An 18,339-nucleotide genomic window follows, 5' to 3' on the forward strand; every position below is an offset into this window, starting at 1 on the left:
TGTCCACAATGTTTGAGCATTTTCTGTCGTTCAAATACTGAATGTCTGTATCATGATAAAACCTTAGATTAATTGTCGCCGCCTATTTTGTATCAACTATTACGGTTTTTGTCCAATTTCTTCTTTTCGTTATCGTTCTTCATGTTTTCTCGTCACAATCTAGAATTTGGCAATCAACAACCGTTTATGTTGCCAACCACTGGTCATCAGTAATTGTGAACCCCTAATTTAGTTTCAAGATTTAAGAACAATTGGTTTGGGAAGAAAGGGTCTTGAAAGGGAAGAAAGTATCCCAAGCATGGTTGAAACTCAGGTCATTAAAGGTAAGTTGAGAATGGTAGCCATTGTAGTATGTTTAAGCTATATCTGTTATACTCTTTTGGCGTATGTATAAGCTAAAGTTGATTGACAATAGGCAACTATGCATTGTACAATTGGATTTCTTCATTAATTGTAGTCATTAATCTTCCTTCATCTAAACTTAATTGAAAAAAATCGTTTTACAATTGTAAGATTGACTGTTCTTCACAGTTCATCAACAAGAACAATTTGATGAAACATTTGTAAGCCACCTAGAAAGTGAATTGTAGCAGTACATCAGGTAGTAGTCTTTGAGAGATTGCTTGCTGAAGGTATTTGAAAGCTTTCTGATGATTCAAGAACCCCATAAACCAGAAATCAAAATCGTCTACCGTCACGATTTCCATGTACTTTTGTGATGGCTTCTTCATGTTTTCACTCTCATTCAGTACCTTTATTTTCTCAAGTGGAATCATAACCTGCATCAGAATTAACATACAACATGAGGATTGAAGGGTGCAAAATTAGACGGTCTGAGAGGGAAAACAAAACAGATGAAATATACAAACCTTGTAATGGACTCTGAGGAATTTGCCATCAGGAGATGGGATTTTGATTGATCTGTCACTGCAAAAGGCAACCTTTTGAGATGAGATGAAAAGTAAACCAGCCATGGGACCTGCTGTTGTTGATAAATAGCATTGGCATGCCTTCATAAGCTTCTCTCCTTCTCCAACACTAAACAATTGTTTGAATATCTTATTCACACCTCCTACTTGAAGAATTCTTACCCCCAAACTCAACTTTCCCTTCACAGTTTCACTGACCTTTGGCCCTAGCCTCGCTGCATATTCAAAGACAATCTCAGTTTTCATATACATACATTCATGCATACATGCTTATATATATGCATGTTTAGACTTTAGAGTGTATCATACCATGTCCTCGGATTCCATGTGCGAAAGTATCAGCCTTCTTCCCAAGTTTGTTCAACCCATTAAGTATGAAATTCCCTTTGCCTGAAATTTCACAACTTTCTCATTAGTATTATAAAACATATTCATCATGAATTTCTTAACCCATCACAGATTAAAAGGGAGCACCTACTTTTTCTAGATGTGTTGGACCCTTCAGCAGATGATGAAATCCGATACTGGCCGGCAATCTCTAGAAAGTATCGTCTTGGCCTTCTCTCAACTTGAGACATCGTCGATTTGATTGTAACTCCGATGACCTGATCAAGTATCTGGTTCTTCAATTTGATGAACGAAAAAGAAATCTTCTTATCTATCAGCTTCTATGATCAAGGAAGAGATGTTTTATTTTGCGGTGATTGATGAATCATTGGATTCTAGTAGTGATATTTAAAGGGATATAGGTATGGTGGTTGAATCTATCTTTTGTGTTTGTATGAGTCATCCCTTGCTCATCAAAAAAGAATAGAGATAAATATTTGAAGAAAAAAGATTTTATGGAAAGATCCTAACAGACATCATGGGTTGCCTTTTTTCTCTCTTGTTGCTAGTGTAAGAGTGTGGATTTGAAGCTTTCTGAGTTGGCATTGTAGCTTTCTGATGTCTTCCGCTACTTTAATACTAATATATATATATATATATAAATGTCAAGTTTCACCATTTGATCACCATTTTTCTATCAGTCGAAGGATGGTGAAGAACTGATAAGCAGACTAAATATGACCAAGGGGGGTCCATTTGTGATCAGAAGAAACCTCTTTTGAAATGGCAAAGAGGCACAACTTTTCTGATGTGAAAATGAGCATGCAGATTAAAGATAGCCTCAACTTGTTTTCCAATGCCCCAAATCCAGTCATTAAACTATGGATAATAAAGCTTTTACTTAACATAAAAGGAACACCTGGCTTATTTTCATCAAACATAAAGGAATGCACCAATGGATAAGTTTGGTAGTTTAATATTTGTAGCAAGACCAAAAACTACCATTCCCCACGTGATATGATGGCTTTAAGTGTCCAAATCCTTAATCTTTCAACAAAGTTTAGGTTAATAGGGTGGAGGAAAAAAATTGGTAATATGACACGTTTTATTATCGTTCTTAGAACTTTTAAACTTCACTTCTACAGTAGTCTCCAACAATTATTTATACAAAACAATGTGAATGTGATTATACTCCTATTCTATACCCAATGCATAAGCATTTCTTCTAAAACCAACTGACTTTTAATATATTTGTATATTAGGCATTGAACTTTTAAAATGCTTTAATTCTAGACATTGAACTTTAATTTGCTTATCGAAGAAAATCGACTAGTCCTCAAACCATCATCATCGATGTCATTTGCAGCAAGATTTGATTTCAAAAAGTTTGCATTTCATTTTTCTCATACTAGATTTGGTTTTCCACAAATGACAAAAATTTATCTAAAGAAAAACGAGAGGAACTTAAAATAATTCTAATAAAAAAGGAACTTTGAGGGTGAGGTAAAAAACCAATACCAATGTGAGAAATTTCCAGACCTTGACCACTTCCATCGCGGATTTTATCACCACCTTTGCGGTCATTGGCAATACTCAAGGCTGCCAAATTTGGATTAATATGAGAATTGGTTCCCGAGCCGAGTCAACTAGCCAAGCACCAAAGTAATCTTGTTGGCATGCAGAAGAGCGTTGTCGAGGCATTTGCAACCATAATAGTTTCGGTTTGGCTCATAACTAGGACGATATTGATTTGCAGTATGATTATTGAACTTGCAAATTTGAAAATGACCTCGACTGCGTCTAGGTGGGCAGTTCTATGTTGAAACCGGTGAGAAATAAAGTCAAAACTATTGGTTAAAGCAGTTCATATGAGAATGCCATTACAACGAGACGGTAAACTTCCTCTGATAGAGAACAAATAGTATTGGGTCGCAAAGGCTAATTTGGATGGTATTGATAACTGGCAGGAATTGTGTTTTCCATGCTAGATAGTTATTCTTTGTCAACTTAATGGAAAAATGTAGTTTGTGGTAGTTTTTGGCTGCTCGTCCCTTTTAGTTTGGATGAGACCCGCAGACGTTGATTCATACAAGAGAGAGAAAATCAGAAGACTGAGGGAGATAATGAACAATAGTCTATCAGATATATCGAGAGAGAGATCGCTTTTCCGGTGACTTATATACATATCCTTAGTGTTGGAGTAAGGTCTAGAATGATAATAACTATTTGTAGGTTGATAACATAAATAGATTCGGCTATCATATGGTAGATTTAGGATCACGTGGACCAGGTCATGTTCAGAAACTATAATTGATTGGAGGATATGAAATATCTTAGAGTTCGAGAAATTTGGAAGCTTCGATAGGTAGGGAATGGATTGTAGAAGATGTCCGATAAAGGTACAACCAAAACGTATGATGTGGCTTTGGTTGGCTCGTGATATGTATAAATTAATAAGAGATACATTTCACATATTAAATATGGCCATTAGCCAAGAATATATACATAGAAAATACAAGAGCTATTAGCTTTAGATAGAGCTAATCTTAACTAAATGTAATCCTAACAAACTATAACAATTTTACAAAATTTAAACAAAGAATTGTTTACCCTCTTCTACTCTCCGTACGCCAATATGTACCCGGCTAAGAAGATTTACAGGCGTGCAAACCCCTGAGACAAGGGGGCGTCCTATCGGTTGCCCTATAGTTGGTTCACCTCCAAGTCTACATTGCTGAGACTAGTACTATCGTGGAAGCTAGATGGCCTCCTATCTTTGTTTATGCAGTTCACTTCAATGAAACTGATGGTTTTCTCCATATTTCATCAACTAAAACATGTTGAATAAACTTAAATGTAATCCTTAATGTTTTTCTTTAAATTTAGAAGTTAATGGAAAAATAAAAGGTCTATGAGTTTTAGTAGGTGAAAGGCCAATGGGTGATATAGGAGTTAATTGTCTTTTATGAGTTTTAATAGAATTTATTTTTTGTTTTTGGAAGAGTAGTACCTAGTGCCTATATAAAGGACCTTGTTGATTTCATTTAAATACAACAAAAAGAAATACAAAATCACTTGGAAAATAGTATAGTAGTTGTGGGTTAATTTGTTTTCTATATTTTTCAAATTGGTATCAGAGCCAATGGCAAATGTGACGGGTCAAATGTCGCTACCACGACTAACGAAGGCGAACTACGAGAACTGGAGCATTCAAATGAAAGCTCTTCTCGGATCTCAAGATGCATGGGAGGTGGTCGAAGAAGGTTTCGAAGAACCAACAACAACCACGGGATATACGGCGGCTCAAACCAAGGCGTTGAAAGAGGCGCGATCGAAGGATAAGGCGGCACTATACATGTTATTCCGAGCCGTTGACGAGTCGGGCTTTGAGAAGATTGCTGGTGCAGTTACTTCAAAAGAAGCGTGGGACATTTTAGGAAAAGTGTTCAAAGGAGCCGACCGAGTCAAGCAAGTGTGTCTCCAAACTCTTCGTGGCGAGTTGGAAAACATAAAGATGAAGGAGTTGGAAAGTGTATCCGACTACATCACACGTGTACAAACCGTGGTGAACCAACTCAATCGTAATGGCGAAGCGTTAACCGAGGCACGAGTTGTGGAGAAGATTTTGAGATCATTAACCGACAATTTTGAGAATGTTGTGTGCGCAATAGAAGAGTCAAAAGACCTTGCGACACTCACAGTCAACGAGCTTACTGGTTCATTCGAGGCACACGAACAACGTAAAAAGAAAAAGAAGGAGGAGACACTTGAGTAAGCACTTCAAACCAAGGCGTTAATTAAAGATGAAAAGGTATTTTATTCTCAAAATTTTTGAGGTAAAGGTCGTGGCCGTGGAGGTCGTGGATATGGTCGCGGTGGTCAAGGCGACAGTCATGAAGGGTACTATAAGGAGAATGGACAGTCAAGCCAACCAAATTGGCGTGGAAGAGGACGCGGACGAGGAAGAGGCGGCCGATCAAATTATTCCAATATCGAGTGCTACAAGTGTTACAAGTATGGTCACTACGCGAAGGATTGCAACTCTGACAAATGTTATAACTGTGGTAAAGTGGGGCATTTTGCAAAAGATTGTCGAGCCGATAAAAAGGTGGAAGAAACAATCAACCTAGCCTTGGAAGATGAAGCGAATGAAGGCTTTCTCTTGATGGCTCAAAATGAATTCAACATCAACAATGACACTCTGTGGTACCTCGACTCGGGCGTAAGCAACCATATGTGTGGTCACAAGTACCTATTCAAAGAGATGAAAAAGATTGAAGATGGTCATGTGTCTTTTGGAGATGCATCAAAAGTGGAGGTCAAAGGCCGAGGTACGATTTGTTACTTACAAAATGATGGCTTGATAGGGTCAATCCAAGATGTTTTTTATGTACCAGATCTCAAGACAAACATTTTGAGTATGGGGCAACTCACAGAGAAAGGTTACTCGGCACTTTTGAAAGATCGGATACTACACTTGAAGGACAAGAAAGGGCGTATAGTTTCTCGAGTCGAGATGGGCAAAAATCGGATGTACAAACTAAATTTGAGAAGCGTGCAAGAAAAATGTTTGCGAATCGACGTAGAAGACAAAGCATCACTGTGGCATCTTCGCTTTGGTCACTTACATCATGGTGGTCTAAAAGAGTTAGCAAAGAAGAACATGGTGCACGGGCTGCCGGATATAGATTATGAGGGCAAATTTTGTGAAGAATGTGTGCTTGGCAAGCAATCAAGAACCTCGTTTCAAAAGAAGGCAGAATATCGAGCTAAACACCCTCTCGAGTTGATTCATACCGACATATGTGGACCAATCACCCCCGAATCTTTCAGCAGTAAAAGGTATTTCATTTCCTTTATCGATGATTTCTCACGAAAAACTTGGGTTCATTTTTTGAAAGAAAAATCCGAGGCATTTGAGGTGTTTAAAAAGTTCAAAGTGATGGTGGAGAAGGCAACTGGTAGACACATCAAAGCCGTACGATCCGATAGAGGTGGCGAGTATACTTCGACAACTTTCATGGAGTATTGCGAGGAGCAAGGCATAAGGAGATTTCTAACTGCACCATACTCTCCTCAACAAAACGGTGTGGCCGAGAGGAAGAACCGGACCATTCTCGACATGGTTCGATCAATGCTCAAGAACAACAAGATGCCGAAGGAATTCTGGGCAGAAGCCGTGCAATGTGCCATCTATGTACAAAATCGATGTCCACATGTAAAGTTAGATGATCAAACACCACAAGAGACATGGAGCGGACAAAAGCCGACAGTTTCTCATCTCAAAGTGTTCGGTAGTTTTGCTTATGCACACGTACCGGATCAACGAAGAACGAAGCTCGAAGACAAAAGTAAAAAGTATATTTTTATTGGGTATGATGAGAAGACAAAAGGGTACAAGCTATTCGATCCGATAAGCAAGAAGGTGATGGTGAGTCGTGATGTGCGAATAAACGAAGCAAGCGAGTGGGACTGGAACAATTCGACAGAGGCTATCATCGAAGTTGGAGAATCATCAATCGTTTCACCAAAAAGCATACCAACAAACTCTGAAACTACCGATGATGAAGATGAACCAAGACAACCCAAAATACGAAGTTTACAAGATTTGTATGATTCGACAAATGAAGTAAACCTTGTATGTCTTTTGGCAGATGCTGAAAATATCAGCTTTGAAGAGGCGTTGCGAGACAAGAAGTGGCGAACTGCCATGAACGAGGAGATTGAAGCGATTGACCGTAACAACACATGGGAGCTAGCAGAATTGCCGAAAGGAAGTCAGCCTATTGGTGTGAAGTGGGTGTTCAAGAAAAAGATGAATGCTCAAGGCGAGATAGAACGATACAAAGCGCGACTTGTTGCGAAAGGATACAAGCAAAAGGCAGGAATCGACTATGACGAGGTGTTTGCTCCTGTTGCAAGAATGGAGACAATTCGATTACTCATTTCACAAGCTGCTCAATTCAAATGGCCGATATATCAAATGGATGTCAAGTCGGCATTCTTGAATGGTGTGCTTGAAGAAGATATCTACATCGAACAACCACCCGGGTATGTAAAAGTCGAAGAAGATAAAAAGGTGTTAAAATTGAAGAAGGCTCTTTACGGGTTGAAGCAAGCACCACGGGCATGGAATACACGTATCGATACATATTTCATGGAGAACAGGTTCAAGAAATGTCCCTACGAGCATGCCCTTTACGCAAAGAAGAATGGAGGTAACGTGTTATTTGTTGCTCTTTATGTTGATGATCTCATTTTTATGGGTAACAATGATGAGATGATAGAAGAGTTTAAGGGCACAATGACACGAGAATTTGAGATGACAGATTTGGGCTTAATGAAGTTTTTTCTTGGTTTGGAGGTTAGACAAGTAGAGACAGGTATTTTTGTATCGCAGGAGACATATGCAAAAGTGATTTTGAAGAAATACAATATGGAAAATTGCAACCCGGTATCAACACCAATGGAACCAGGTGCAAAATTATCAAAGTTCGATGGAGGGGAACGTGTCGATGCGAGTAGATACCAGAGTTTGGTAGGAAGCCTTCGATATCTCACATGCACAAGGCCGGATCTTTCGTTAAGTGTCGGCATTGTAAGTCGGTTCATGGAGGATCCGGTTTATTCACATTGGAAGGCGTTGAAGCGAATCCTACGATACATCCAAGGAACAGTGTCACTCGGGTTGTTCTACTCGAAAGCAGAAGATTACAAATTGGCTGGGTACTCCGACAGCGATTGGTGCGGAGACATAGACGATCGAAAAAGCACATCGGGATATGTGTTTTTTATGGGAGATACTGCGTTTACTTGGCTTTCAAAGAAGCAGCCGATCGTGACGCTCTCGACGTGTGAAGCAGAATATGTGGCAGCATCTTGGTGTGTATGTCATGCGATATGGCTTAGAAATTTGTTGAGCAAGATGGAGCTAAAGCAACTAGGTGTAACTGTGATTCATGTTGACAACAAATCAACAATTGAGTTGGCAAAGAACCCAGTGAACCATGAAAGAAGCAAACACATCGATGTTCGTTTTCACTTTATCCGAGATCATGTGAAGGAAGGAAGTGTGGAATTGGTGCATGTGGCAAGTCAGGATCAAGTTGCGGATATCTTCACAAAACCGCTACCGAAAGTACTTCTTGACAAATGCAAGAAGATGATTGGCATGATGGATGGTAGAAACATTTAAGTTTAAGGGGGTGTTTTGTTGAATAAACTTAAATGTAATCCTTAATGTTTTTCTTTAAATTTAGAAGTTAATGGAAAAATAAAAGGTCTATGAGTTTTAGTAGGTGAAAGGCCAATGGGTGATATAGGAGTTAATTGTCTTTTATGAGTTTTAATAGAATTTATTTTTTGTTTTTGGAAGAGTAGTACCTAGTGCCTATATAAAGGACCTTGTTGATTTTATTTAAATACAACAAAAAGAAATACAAAATCACTTGGAAAATAGTATAGTAGTTGTGGGTTAATTTGTTTTCTATATTTTTCAAAACAATCTGATGGAACGGAGGATAACACATTTGTAAGTCACCTAGAAAGTGACTTGTAGGAGTACATCATGCACTAGTCTTTGGGAGATTGCACGCTGAAGGTATTTTAATGCTTTCTGGTGATTCAAGAATCCCATAAACCAGACATCGAAATCGTCTACCGTCACGATTTCCATGTACTTTTGCAATGATTTCTTTATGTTTTCACTCTCATTAATTCCATTTATTTTCTCAAGTGGAATCATAACCTGAATATCAAAATTAACAAACAAAAACATGAGGATTGAAGAGTACAAAATTATGAAGTCTGAGAGGGAAAATAAAACAGATGAAATATACAAACCTTGTAATGGACTCTGAGGAATTCACCATAAGGAGATGGGATTTTGATTGATATGTCACTGCAAAATGCAACCTTTTGAGATGAAATGAGATGAAAAGTAAACCAGCTATGGGACCTGTTGTTGTTGATGAATAGCATTGGCATTCCTTCATCAGCTTCTCTCCTTCTCCAACACCAAATAATTGTTTGAATATCTTACTCACACCTCCTACTTGAAAAATTCTTAACCCCCAAACTCAACTTTCCCTTCACAGTTTCACTGATCTTTGGCCCTAGCCTTACTGCAGATTCAAAGATACATACATTCATGCAAGCATATATATGTTCAAACTTTAGACTGTATCGTACCATGTTCTCGGACTAAAGTATCAGCTTTCTTCCCAAGCTTGTTCATCCTCTTAAGAACAAAATTTCCTTTGGTTGCAATTCAGAAACTTTCTCATTAGTACTAAAGAAACATCATCATCATGAATTTCTTATCCCATCACAGATTGAATGAGATCACATACTTTTTCTCAATGCATTAGCCCCTTCATCTGATGATGTAATGTAATACTGGCCGGCAGTGTCCAGTAAATATGTATCGATGTAAGCTGGACTCCATATATTGTTGATTTCATGGGAACTCCAATAACTTGATCAAGTATCTGGTTCTTTATTTTCTCTTGGATGAATGAAATGGAAAAGTTTTCTTCTTTCAGCTTCTATGATCAAGGAAGAGATGTTTTTTTGCTGATGATATTGATGAATCTTTGGATTAGGGAACTGGTATTTAAAGGGGTATAGATATGGAGTCCAGTTCAAATGATATTGATGAATCATTAATTAGTACAAATAATAAGTTCAACTCCATCAATCAACTAAGTACAGCAAGATAAGAAGACAATAACTATCAAACAACACAGTTCCTTTCGAATTGAATTTGATTTTTCTGCATTAGTGTTGTTGCTTTGCTTTTTTTCATTTTTTTTATGTCTTTTCTTTTTTCTTTTTCTTTTTTTTCCGAACTGTTTATTTGCAACAACACTACACCTACTTGGCTGCTGGATAGTGGAGCATCTTACCACGTTACGTCTGACTTGAGCAATCTCTCTCTTCATAGCCCGTACCAAGGATCTGATGATGTCATGATCGGCGATGGATCGACCCTTCACATAACCCATACTGGTTCTACCACCATACCTACTTCCTTTCACATCTATACTTTACAAAATGTCCTTTATGTCCCTTTCATGAAAAGAACTTAATTTCAATTTATCAATTTTGCACTCATAACCATGTTTCTATTGAATTCTCACCCTCATCTTTTCAGGTGAAGGATCTAAACACGGGGCAATCCTTTTGATGGGTGAACCTAAGGATGGAGTATATGAGTGACCAAATACATCCCCTTTAGTTTCCTCTCCACCATTGCTTGTATTTTCCAGTGTCAAGACCACTTCGTCCGAGTGGCACTCTAGACTAGGTCATCCATCATTTCCTAATATGAAAAATATTGTTTCCAAATTTCCTTTATCATTGTCTAGTTTGCTATCATCCTTCACACATTGTAATGCCTGTTTATGCAATAAAAGTCATAAATTCCATTTTCTTCTTCTACCTTAACCTCATCCCACCCGCTTGAACTTATCTTTTATGATGTATGGACCTCTCTTGTCTATTATGTTGATGGTTTTCAATACTATGTTATTTTTGTTGATCATTATACATGATATATTTGGTATTATCCCCTTAAACGAAAATCTCATGTGTATGATGTCTTTTTACGTTTCAAGGCATTAGTTGAAAACCAATTTAAACACCGAATTGTTACATTCAATTCAGATAATGGTGGTGAATATCAAGCCCTTGATCGTTTCCTCTCCACCAATGGTATATCCCATCTTACTACACCACTCCATACACCAGAACACAATGGTTTTTCTTAACGACGTCATCGCCATATTGCTGAAACTGCTCTATCTCTCCTTACTAATGAATCAATGCCTTTAACTTAATGGACTTACACCTTTGCCACTATTGTATATCTCATCAACCGTATGCCCACACCCACGCTACATCTTTCATCTTCTTTTGAGAAACTCTTTGAGTCTCAACCCAACTACACTAAACTTCGGGTGTTTGGTTGCTTATGTTATCCGTGGCTTCGTCCTTATTCTCAACATAAACTTGACTCTCGTTCTACTCCTTGTGTTTTTCTTGGCTACCCTTCAACACAAAGTGCATATATCTGTATCGCTCTATCAACTTTTAAAACATACATTTCACGTCATGTCAAATTTCTTGAAAACTCTTTTCCCTTTAGCACTCACCAATTCAATCTATCTCGTCCCACCCCAGAGATCATTTCCAAATGTAATCCCTCAGTCCAAATTTTACCAATTTCAAGTGGCTTACTCAATACGCCTCCACAAAGGGATTCCTTATGTCAACATCCGTCACAAAATACCCAAACAGTCCACTGCCCTTCTTCACCAGTCCACCGTTAAATCCCTATCCATAAACCTCCCTTTACTCGAACACAGCTTGTTTAATCACCAAGAAACCATGGTTAACTATTTACCACTAGAGCCACACAATTCTGAGACCACTTCTAGTTCAATCATAACACAACCCACCCATCAAAATACCTATCCCATGACCACTAGATCAAAAAATAACATCCATAAACCCCTAACCAAGATGAATCTCATTGATAACATTTCTCAACCATCAAACATTGAGCCTCATACTATTTCTCAAACCCTAAAAGATCCCAAATAGAAACAAGCTATGAATGATGAATTTGATGCTCTTGCTCGGAATGGAACTTGGGAGCTTGTTCCATCTACTTCTTTGTAGAATCTTGTTGGATATAGGTGGTTTTTTCGTATTAAAGGGCTTCTTAATGGTTCTATTGACAGGTACAAAGCTAGATTAGTTGCCAAAGGCTTTCATCAGTGACCTAGAGTGGATTATCATGACACTTTTAGTCTGATTGTCAAGCCGACAATAATACGACTTGTTCTAAGCCTGGCAGTTAGTAGAGGTTAGCAATTGCGACAATTGGATGTTAATAATACCTTTCTTCAGGGCCATATTTCCGAAGATTTCTATATAGCCTAGCCTCTATGATTTGTTGATAAAGATAATCCAACACATGTATGCAAACTAAAGAAGGTTATAGATGGACTCAAGAAGGACCCACAGGCTTGGTACCTTGAACTTCGCCAATTCCTCATTGAGTTTGGGTTCACAAACTCTCATGCAGACACTTATCTATTCATTCTTCACTTAGGTGACACTACTATATATAAACTTGTTTATGTTGTTGACTTTATTATCACAGGTACCAACACCAATATTATTCAGCACTACATTGACCTCATGGCACAAAGATTTTCAATCAAGGATCTTGGCACCTTGTCTTATTTTCTCGGCATAGAGGTTTTAACAACTCCATCCAGTCTGCTACTTACTCAAAGGCACTACATCACTGATCTTCTTGCCCGGACAAAAATGATTGGTGTAAAACCTGTTGCTACACCACTTGTTATAGATGGAAATCTCACACTTCATTCAAGTACAGCTCTAACTGATTGCACATAATATAGAACAATTGTTGGCAGTCTACAGTATCTTTGCCTCACTCGCCCAGACGTAGCATATGCTGTTAACAAGCTTTCTCAATTCATGCATCACCCGACGTCTGAATATTGGAATGCTGCAAAACGACTGCTTCGATATCTATGTGGCACATTAACTCATGGATTATTCCTTCACAAGGCAAATCCACTTTCCCTTCATGCATTCTCAGATGCTGATTGAGATAGAAACAAAGATTAATATACCTCAATGAGTGCCTAGATTGTCTATCTTGGTCGTCATCCTATTTCTTGGTCATCCAAGAAACAACGTACAATTGCTCGATCCTCCACGGAAGCTGAGTATCGATCAGTTGCCGCTACTACTTCTGAACTCAATTGGATTTGTTCTCTTCTCACAAAACTTGGCATCACTCTTCCTACACCGCATGTTATCTACTGTGACAATGTTGGTGCCACCTATCTCTGTTCTAATTCAGTCTTTCATTCGCGCATGAAACATGTGGCACTTGACTACCACTTTATTCGGGGTCAAGTTCAATCAGGTGCTCTTCGTGTTACTTATGTTTCCTCAACAGATCAACTTGCCGACGCTCTTACCAAATCGCTTCCACGAAGCCGCTTCCAAGATTTAAGGGTCAAGATTGGTGTCTCCTCTAGAACTCCATCTTGAGGTGCATATTAGAGAATTAATTATAATAGATTTTCTTTATATTTTAAATTATTGTAATTAATTATAATATCCTTGTAATTAGTTGTAATTCTCCGACTTTAGGCTAGTTTCCTATTTATGTGCTTTGGGTAACTTCACGGCAATGTCCAATCTTGTGTATATATATTCACTCTTAATCAATGGAAATGTAAAGTCATTGTTTCTCAATATTCTTCTCTCTATTTCAACGAAGGAGAATAACACCTAGGTATTTACCAAGATCTGACACAACCTTATACCTCAACTCCGAACTAATCTGATTCCAGAATGTCATACTAACATTCATAGAGAACAACATTGTGGTCTTGGAAACGCTTATCTTATGTCCAGAAGCCTCACAAAATTTTGAAAGCACATAACTAATAATTCGGCCTTGTTCCCTGGTCGTTTCTATAAATAGGACCATGTCATCGGCAAACATCAGATGAGAAAAACCCGAGACCGAATTGGAGGTCTTAAAAGGTTGCCATGTTCCAATTGTCACCGCCTCCTGAATCGCCTGAGCCAATCTCTTAATGCAAAGCACAAATAAATATAGAGACAATGGGTCCCCTGTCGGAGACCCCGCTCTGGTGGAAATTCTTCAATCATCTCATCGTTCCATAAAATACTGGTTCGAACAGAAGTAATGCACTGCATAATCAGAGTTATCAAGTTTGTCAGAAAACCAAAGTCGATCAAAGTTTCTTCTACAATATTCCACTTTAATCTATCATAAGCCTTTTGTAAATCTATTTTGATCATCATCCACCCTTTCCTCTCAATTTTGCCTTTCATTGAGTGAATTACCTCCTACGAAATAAAGATGTTATCAACTATGGATCGACCAGGAACAAAGCTTGTCTGGTTCTTTGATATCCACGTAGGTAAAAATGGCTTCATTCGATTCACAATAATATTTGTAATTGCCTTATACACCACATTATAAAGGTTAATTGGTCGAAATTGACTGATCAAATCCGGTACCGACACTTAGGGAATTAAAACAAGCAAAGTTTGGTTGAGCTCCAGATGCCATTGATTATTTTCAGAAACCCCACGGATAAACCTGCAAACAGCTCGCCTACCACCGACCAATTTCTTTGGTAAAATGTTGCTTGAATACCATCTCTTCCCGGAGGTTTTAATGGTGTCATTTCAAAGATAATCGCTTTAACCTCTTCATCTGAGAGAGGGCAAATGAGTGTATGCAGCTCATTTATTTGAGGGAACAATCCTCGGGGGTAATCCAACACTGGCCGTCTTCCACTTTGGAACAAACCATGATAAAATCGCACCACCAGAGCTTGAAGCTCCTTAATGTTCGTGCACCACTAGCCATTTTCAGACTTGAGAGCCGTAATCTTATTTTTACGGCGCCTAGTCCTCACGGATGCATGAAAGAACCTAGTGTTCCTATCGCCCTTGAGAATCGAATCTAAGCACGCCTTTTATCGCCAAAGGCTTTCTTCTTGATCGAGGACTACTTCCAAGTCAGCCCTTAGCTTTGCTTCTAACTCACAGAGGAAATCCGAGTGATAATCCCTTAGGTCACGTTCAATCCCACGGATTCTAGCTAGTAAGTTTCGTTTTTCTTTCCAATACGCCCAACTACCTCATCATTCCAAGTTTAACCCCCGACGTGAAGGACTTCAAATTTGTGGAAAGATCTTGGTCTTCCTACCATTGTGATCGTAAGAAGTCTTGGAACTGGGGATGATCGTTCCATGCGGCAATAAAATGAAACGATCGGTTTCGAGTATGATTGGATTCAACGCTGAATCTGATGAGGATTGGACGATGGTCCGGCCCCAATCGATCCAAGTGCATCACGCTTGAATTAAGAAACATGGAGCAAAAAGAATTATTAGCGAGATACCTGTCCAAACGCTAGTTAAGATTACCCCTTCTCCATGTAAAATGCGGGCCACTATAACCCAGTTCCGTCAAACCTGATTCAAATAAAAAATCCTGGAGTGCCTTGCCACCTCGAACAGTATATTGGCTGCCACCCTCACGTTCATGTGCATGGAGAATATTATTTAGGTCTCCACCTAAAAGCCACGACTGATCACTCCCAGGGTCTAAAGACAGCAACGCTGCCAACAAATTCTTCCGGATTTTCTTTTGCGGGCTAGCATATACAACCGTCAGAAAAACCCAACCCTGAAGATTGGTGCTGTGCAAACATCCATGAATGAATTGATTAGAAACATTGAGAGCCTCAAAATCCACTCTATCCCATAATACCCAAACTCCCCCGATGAAGCCTTGTTCCTCAACTCGGAAAGAGTGAGGAAACTTCAGTCAAGCTATAACTCTATCTGCTTTCTTACCCTGCGTATGCGGTTCAAATAGTACAACAATATTAGGTCATAATTCCTGAACAAAAGTCTGAAAAATTTGTCGAAACTTCGGGCTTACCACACCCTGACAATTCCAAAACATGCAACTCATTTAAAACGAAGTCAAGAAAAACAAACACACCAAAAGACTCAATATAGAGTCTCCAACTCCTCTTCCTCCATCACGTCAACGTCCTCCATCAGTTCATTGTCACTAATGAGGCCCGCTTCCGATAATCTGCTATCTATTTGCTCTTGTAAACTCAATGTAGTAGTGTCTCCTATCCTGGTGAGTTGTTAAGTTCGTAACCCATTCAGTTGCCACAACATGGTTATCTGATGTCTAATCCCCTCTTCGGAAGTTTTCTTTGAACATTTTCACATCCCCACCATGCGCGTGTTGTAGTTTGAACCCTACCCCCCGTTTATCACCCTGTTCGTTTTCCTTTATAGAGATTGCCCTGTGATTGCCGGTAATATGTGCCGTTGAGTGAAATACTATTTTTTATGACTGTCCATCCACTGAAGGGAGAACCTGAATTCCTTCTATAGACGAGTTTACTTGTTGTACAACCTGTTTCGATTTCAGGTTTACAGTAGCAGTACTTGGTTGCGAATCTCTTTTGCCTTTACCATTCTTATTAGCCACATTAGGCTTCTTCCTTACTGAATGTTGCTCCGCCTTCCTTCCGTTCAAGGAGGTTCCTATATCCTCTAATCTCGTGTCTCCTTGATTTTCATCTGTGTTTATATCAGCCAAAACTGCAAACTTCGAAGCACTAACTCCCCTCGTTTGGTTCTCACTTGTTATTGTTCCTTTTATATCACCTTTTGGTCGGCGTTTCTTTTTTTCCACTACCATCCATGACCCATACAGTTCATTCCCACAAGATGTCAACGTTGGACCAGGCGCTTTCTCAGGGATCTCCATAGTCTTCTCCATCAACTTTTCACCTCACGAATCCGTAGAGTGTCCATAAGTACCACAAGAGTCACAAATCCTACCCAAACCCTCGTACTCCAATTTCTCTATAAAACCATCGATTCCAATAAATGACTTCAATGGATTATTAAGGTCGACAATTATAGCTAGCCGGGTGAACTTTCCCCTACCTCTTTCTTAGGTGTTCTAGTCTATACGTACCACTTTGCCCACTGCATCAGCTATGCTACGAAACAAAGCCTTCGAGTAATATCGATAAGGTAACTCCGATAATCTCACCCAAGCCAAGACCTGAGAGGGATGCTTCTCCGCTGTAGAACAACCTACTCCATGATTGCACCGTTATGTAGCTCCCATATATTGTCCATGCCCTTCCGTAAGTACCGTGATATAGTTGTTGCTATTGGAAAGCTTCACCAAGTAGTAGTTATTCTCCATATCCACCAATTGAATATCACCCCTGGGCTTCCATAAAGCCAGCAATCTATTCATTAAAGCCTTGTAACCAATTGTTCTGTCCAACATCCAAATGATAAGTACTTGCTTCATGCATTGGTCTATTCTTTCATGCATCCTATCAGAGAAATGAATCGTTATGATTGGTCCCGTGTCATCAATGATGCAGTCCTCATCCAGTACTTCCAACTCATCAATATCGCTGATTTTATGGCTTGATTCTCCTTCAACAGCCTTACCTACGACCATGCGAGCATATGTCATAGCAACACTTCCTTACCTACGACCATGCGAGCATATGATGGCATAACAGCACTTCCGCCATGTGTTTCCTAGTTCCTCTCTTCCTGATTCTGATGTTCCTCCAACGCTGTCTGTCAAGTTCTCATCCGCCTCCATTGTAGTTGCTTTATCCCTGTTAGAAGGCTACTTCAGAACTGAAATAAGTCCACACGTTTTTATGTTTGTTTGTTAAGTTGATTGTGTCAAAGTTTGTTCTTATTTTTTAAGAAGTAGTTATTATGTTATTCATGATCTCTAAACATGGAGAAAGTTTAGGATCATATTGTTAGTGGTTAGTTTTTTTTTTGCTTTAAAAACTGTAACGTTTCTGATTTTTAGTAAGCAATTATGTTTTTGTTCTTCCTGCAGCAATGTTCCTTCTCTTCTTCACATTAAAAAATAACAATTGGCATCAGAGCTCTTTTCTTAAGGGACCTGTGAGTGACTTTGACACGCCATGGAAGTTGAAGCAAGTTTTTCTTCAATTTCTCCACCGGTGTTTGATGGAGAAAACTACCAAATGTGGACAATTTGCATGAAGACGTATTTGGAGGCTTTGGATATTTGGGAAGCAGTGGAAGAGGACTACATAGTTCTAGAAATTCCAGCCAATCCCACTTTGACTTAGATTAAAGCACATAATGAGAAGAAGACGAAAAAAGCTAAGGCAAAATCCTGCTTGTTTGCTGCAGTTTCAGCCACCATTTTCAACCCGAATTATGTCTCTAAAGTAAACAAAGGAGATATGAGATTATCTCAAGGCTGAGTAAGAAGGAGATGAGAGAATTCGTGGGATGCAGGTGCTGAATTTAGTTCGTGATTTTGAGCTGCAAAAGATGAAGGAAACTGAGACAGTCAAGGAGTATACTGAAAGACTTCTCAGCATAGCAAACCAAGTCCGGTTGTTGGGATCATCTCTGGAAGACTCGAGGATTGTGGA

The 18,339-nt window shown here is 39.0% G+C and overlaps 1 protein-coding gene across 2 annotated transcripts in view; it reads right to left on the reverse strand.

Annotated features, from left to right (window-relative positions):
• Positions 1-524: 524 nt before the first annotated feature.
• LOC120144491 (GEM-like protein 4) overlaps positions 525-18,339 on the reverse strand; it is a 33,297-nt gene continuing 15,482 nt past the window's right edge. Inside the window, exons 1-5 of one of the 2 annotated variants that reach the window (XM_039158533.1) lie at positions 9,607-9,678; positions 9,472-9,517; positions 1,239-1,272; positions 870-1,144; positions 525-779 (exon numbers count right to left, since the gene is read on the reverse strand). In XM_039158533.1, the coding sequence (XP_039014464.1) occupies positions 573-779; positions 870-1,144; positions 1,239-1,272; positions 9,472-9,492 (537 nt within the window). In that variant the 5' untranslated portion in view covers positions 9,493-9,517; positions 9,607-9,678 and the 3' untranslated portion in view covers positions 525-572. Of the gene's footprint in view, positions 780-869; positions 1,145-1,238; positions 1,273-9,471; positions 9,518-9,606; positions 9,679-18,339 lie in introns of those variants that run through there. The other variant, XM_039158532.1, reaches the window with a different exon arrangement.

This window comes from Hibiscus syriacus, unplaced genomic scaffold (assembly GCF_006381635.1).
Source record: "Hibiscus syriacus cultivar Baekdansim isolate YM2019G1 unplaced genomic scaffold, ASM638163v2 tig00110890_pilon, whole genome shotgun sequence".
NCBI classification, from domain to species: domain Eukaryota; kingdom Viridiplantae; phylum Streptophyta; class Magnoliopsida; order Malvales; family Malvaceae; genus Hibiscus; species Hibiscus syriacus.